Source organism: Lactuca virosa, chromosome 2 (genome assembly GCF_052849685.1).
Source record: "Lactuca virosa cultivar CGN04683 chromosome 2, Lactuca_virosa_CGN04683_v6, whole genome shotgun sequence".
Classification (NCBI taxonomy): Eukaryota; Viridiplantae; Streptophyta; class Magnoliopsida; order Asterales; family Asteraceae; genus Lactuca; species Lactuca virosa.
Genome location: NC_136427.1, coordinates 27,720,356 through 27,725,976, shown reverse-complemented (window position 1 = coordinate 27,725,976; position 5,621 = coordinate 27,720,356). Strand labels below are relative to the sequence as shown.

The window sequence follows — 5,621 nt, the reverse complement described above, 5'->3', positions numbered from 1 at the left end:
TACAGTTTTTGGTTTATGGTTTCAGGTACTTCAAAGGACTGTGATAAGGCGAAGTCGTGACCGTACACTCCTTGGTTTTACAACTGATTGGATCTTGGGAGACTCTGATTTTTTAAATAATGTTTTTGAAACAATGGTTTCGTAAACACTTTGATTAGTAATGAATTGTTTTGAAACGTTTAAATTTTGGTGAAATTTTTGGGATGTTACATAGAAGGGTCAAAATGCAAACAATTGTGGTTTTGAGACTTAAATGACTAAAAAAATAAGGACTTAATCCTTAGTAAGTTCTAAACATAAGGATTTTCAATAGATTTTCGGAAAAAAGTAATACAAAAATGTTTTGATTACTTAGTTGCCTTAACAAAAAAATGGTTTTATGTTCGGAAGTAGATGGTATATACGCGATGCGGCAGGAATTTTAGTATTACCTTTTATTACACAAAACATGTAGACAAAGATTGTACATTTGTGTTGTAATTATGAAACTAAATACCATAAGGTGATTACATAAAATATGATAACATTTGCGATTTTTTTCATCATCATTTGACCTTGAAACCAACATTACATAAAAATAACGTATAAAAAGACAAACCTTATATAACATGCATAAAACAAAGATATAAAATAATGTTAATGAATAAAATAATCTTGTAAAGACCAACTCTGAAAACAAAGTGTTTAAAAGATGAAAAACAAATTATAAATATGTATTTTTCGGGAAAAAGAGTTATAGAAAATTTATAAAAATAGTTTGAACCAAATTCCTAATTTATGAAAAAAAACGCATAAAACATAGTAAAAAAATAAGATCTGTAAAAATAGGAAATATAAAAAAAAAATTAATAAGACAAAACTGCAAAATTGGTTCCTGTGGTATTCAATAAACTTTGGATAAGGTCAAAAAAGGTTTTTATTTGCATAGAATGTCCAAAATCAAAGTTTTTATGTGTTTTTTGTCCAAAAAGAAAAAACTTGAAAAGACGGTTATACGCTTTTACTTTCTTTTTTATATTTTTTTAATACTTACTAGGTGTGGGACCATGAGTTCATTTAAAAGAAAATTTAAATATAAAATTCAAAATATTTGAGAAGTTTGAATTTATAAAAAAAATAAAAAAAATACTGAATTATAAAAATTAAAATGTTTTTTTTCTCTTTTCAAATTAGGCAAATAATTTAGATAAATAAATAAAGGAAATTAATAAAACTTTAATTTAGTAATTTTGAAATTAGAAGGAAAGTCCTTTAATGAAATTGATATGCATTTATTATTAGATTTAAATAATATGTGGAATTTAATAAAATACAAAATACCATAAAATGACATGTGGAATAAAAATTAATTCAAAATAACCATAAAATTATATGTGGCAAAATGAATAAGAATATGACATGTGGCAAAAAGATCTTTATTTATTAGGATACTAGGTGTGTGACCCATGTATTACATGGGTTTATTTAAAAAAATATATATATATAAAATTCTAAACATTTGAGAAGTTTAAATTTATAAGAAAAGTGAGAAAAATATTGAATTATAAAAGTTAAAGTGTTTTTTTTTCTATTTTAAATTTAAAATAACCACTACAAAAAATGTATGTTATATTTTAATATTAGGTGTGTGACCCATGTATTACATGGGTTTATTTAAAATATATATATATATATATATATATATATATATATATATATATATATATATAAAATTCTAAACATTTGAAAAGTTTGAATTTATAAGAAAAGTGAGAAGAATATTGAATTATAAAAGTTAAAGTGTTTTTTTTTCTATTTTAAATTTAAACAAATAATGTGGATAAATAAATAAAGTAAATTAAAGAAGCTTTAATTTAGTAATTTTGAAGTGAAAAGGAAAGTTCATTAATGAAATTGATATGCATTTATTAGTATATTTAAATAATATGTGGAATTTAAAAAAAATGGAAAAACCATAAATGACATGTGGAATAAAAACTAATTTAAAACAACCACAAAATTACATGTGGCAAAATGAATGAGAATGTGACATGTGTCAAAAAGATCTTTATTTATTAGGGTAGATATTTTTATCTTTTATTAATTAAAAACCAAACGAAGATCGACACACACACACACACACACACTCTATATATATATATATATCCCAGATTCATGCTTTTCTTCTTCACCTCTACATCTTTAATACATATAGTACAACTTTTGTATAAATCCAATCAACAAATCATATATGCTTCTAAACCCATAAAATCAAGAACCAGGCGTAGCTCTCAGTTGATTAACAACATTGGGTCTTCTTCTTCTTCTTTCCGTCAAAGTGTACACAAAGAGAAAAAAAACAGGTCTGTTCCTCACCTCATTTTTTTGCAATCGATGCAAAATTGGGTCAACTCCGATGAATCAAAAGGAGGGAAGCAGGTAAAGCTATACGAAAAAAAAGAGCGTTGTTCTTGCTGCACTGCATATTGATCAAGGAGATGGGTGGAGAAAACATGCATGAGGGAGGGGTCTCCTATATATCCAATCTGGGTTTGAACGAAGAACACACTGGTGATGGCGATTGAAGAGCCATCGATTCGATCCGTTTGCATCGAATTCATTGGAGCACCTCGTCTCTAAAATGATTTCTGAAAAACATTCAAGCCATCGTCTATGAAAACCGATCTGTGTCTATGTTCATCTCGGTAAACCCATCTGCTCCTCTCCATCAAATTTGAAATTGATGTGTTTATGTGTTTGTGTTTATCCTTGAAAACCCTTTATGTGTGTATACATGTTCATTCATATAAATCGAAACATGCAGTGTATGTGTTCATCCATGTAATGGGTTTTCAAACCTACAAAAAAAACCCAAATGAATCGGGTGTATTTGGTGGAAGAAATGAAGGTCGATTGACTCTTTTAGATGGAGTGATGTGTTCTTTAACCTCAGTAGTCTCATCACACGAAGAATTCAAGTAGTTTGGTGTTTTAAATATGTCGATGGGTTCAATTTCTCCAAAAAGGAATGAAGATTGTTGTTTGAAAATGAAGAACCAAAACTTAGAGAGAGAGAGAGAGAGAGAGAGAGAGAGAGAGAGAGAGAGAGAGAGAGAGAGAGAGAGAGAGAGAGAGAGAGAGAGGCGGGGTTGGGAGATAATTATTTTATTTTCTTTTTATTTTTAAGTTAAAATAATATTTGAAAATTTAAAAATATATATATAAAAAAGAAAGTAAAAGGGTATAACCGTCATTTCAAGTTATTTTGAACAAAATACACAGAAAACCCTTGATTTTGGACTTTCTATACAACTGAGAAACTTTTTAAATACTATCTAAATTTTTTGAATACTATAAAACCACTGAGTTTTATCAAAAAATAAAAACACATATATGAAAACGAAAAATCTTAAAAAGACCATTAAATTTGCAAAAACAAATTAATAAAAAGTACTCTAAAATAAGCTGTAAACGAAAAACTTGTAAAAATTATAAAAGTTCTAAAATTTGTAAAAGTTAAAGATTAACCTAAAACAATTTCCCCAAATCTTCGCTTTGGTTCTCTCGTCTCAAAAGCCCTAAAAGTTCAAACGAGCAGCATCCAAAATCAAAATGCCGGACAAATTACCTTTCCATATTCAAGAGGAGATCATCAAAAGGCTTCCTATCAAATCATTGGTTAGGTTCAGGTGCGTCTCGCAAGCATGGAAGTCTTTGATCGACAGCTCTGATTTTGTTCTTGCTCACAGCGTCACTCAGCCCCAACATCTGCTTTTAAGGTACGAAGATCCGGTCGAAACTGCAGACAAATATGTCTCTTTTCTAGATGATGACACTTTCCCTAAACAGAGGTTTGTTCATCCCCTTCCCCTGTCAGTTAAACTACTTAAACCCTCAAGCTTCGTCGGTAGCTCTCATGGGTTGTTCTGTTTGCACGGTTATTATTGGGATCGAGATGATAGTTTTCCCAACTTGGAAGCATCTGTTCTTTTCAACCCTTCAGTTAGAAAGTCGATTGTTGTTTCTATGCCTAAGAAAGATCACGAATTTTACAAGAGCCATGAATCAGTTCTTGGTTTTGGGGTTTTTCCCAACACCAATGACCCTTTTGTGATCCAGATTACACAATTTCGTATGCTTAAAAAGAGAAGTGAAACAAGCGACCCATGGAAAGTTGATGTTTACACATTAAGCTCTGGGAATTGGAGAAGTTTATCCAGAAATCTACCCAGTAAATCATTTGGAGTTACAGAGCCTCAGGTTATTATTGATAGGTTTATCTATTGGTCTGCTTTGCAAACGAAGATTATAGATAGTGAGTTGCAAACTCATAATCCAATTATGTCATTTGATATGAGTAATGAGAGTTTTAAAGTGGTAAACCTCCCTGATAGTTCAAGTTCACCCATTCAAAGCTTACTAGAGTTGTCTATTTCAATTTTTAAGCTAAGGGACACTCTTGCAATGGTTGAATTAAGGCTAGAAAATGACAGATATGTTTCTGTTGTATGGATGATGGAGAATAATGTTGAAAAATCATTCACAAAGCTCTTCAAAATTAAGATGCCATTTCGGTCGATTGTGTTGGGATTTAGGAAGAGTGGTGAAGCTATAATGGAAGTGGAAAATGATGATGATTATACTTTTGAACAAAGTAAACTTGTTGTCTATGATCCTAACTTAGACCAATTCAATGATGTTGAGATTTGTGGAACCTCTGAATCGTTCTTTGTGAAATCCTACACTGAAACACTACTTTTGATCGGGTGTTCTGATTGTGTAAGTTATGAACATGAATTGGAGTCGAAGATAATGAATGCATTGCAACGTCGAGTGAAGAGCATGCCACTTTTGGATCAGGAAATTGAGGAGGATGATATCTTCAGATTATTTGAAGTTGATATAAATTGATGTTGTGTTTGTTGTGAGATCAATGTTGCTAACTTTAATGATGGTAAATCTCACATTTTTTGTGAGTAAATTGGGTTTTAGTGCGTGCATTTTGCATATGAGAATCATCAAGAAAATGTTGAAAGAATCGGTTGGAAGCATGTTGTGTAAATTGTGTACCGACTCAATATTAAGAAACATGGTTTGAGAGACTACTTATATTAGATCGTGTAGTTTAATATTATCGTGTCCTATTTCATGTTAGTTTAATTTAATCAAGCATGTGATGTTTATATATTTGATGATTTGTGAATCGTGATACTCCTTTCAATATATTCTATGCCTGAACGACTTGCTTGTTATAATCGTTTGATTAAGTCGCTCTTTTTATAAATGTTACAAAAGTGAAAAGTTCCTTTATAAAACGAAAAAACATACGAGGGAAATGGTGATTTTGATGGAGATTTGTATATATTGGGTCTCTAGAAGCCCTCAAATAGGCATACAATTTACAATGTACTGAAAATCGGACTACTCGGCTGATAACTTGGCAATAACTTGCTAGTCAGGATTCGCGAAACTCGGTCAAAATATAATCAAATTGACAAAATAGGCCCCCGATTGAATCGTGAGGGTGATGTAGATGGACTTGTGCCTTACTTTATGCAACCCTAAATTCATTCCAAAAAAATGTTTACTTTATAAAGTCATGTCTTTTAAACTTTCTCCTTCACCTCAGAGTGTGCCCAAAC

At 30.5% G+C, this 5,621-nt stretch overlaps 1 protein-coding gene across 1 annotated transcript; it reads left to right on the top strand.

Annotated features, from left to right (window-relative positions):
* Window positions 1–3,521: 3,521 nt before the first annotated feature.
* Window positions 3,522–5,217, top strand: LOC145158985 (F-box protein At2g21930-like). The gene has a single exon (XM_079077857.1). It carries the CDS (start codon window positions 3,592–3,594, stop codon window positions 4,888–4,890), a length of 1,299 nt encoding a protein of 432 aa, XP_078933983.1. The 5' UTR covers window positions 3,522–3,591; the 3' UTR covers window positions 4,891–5,217.
* The last annotated feature ends 404 nt before the right edge of the window (window positions 5,218–5,621 follow it).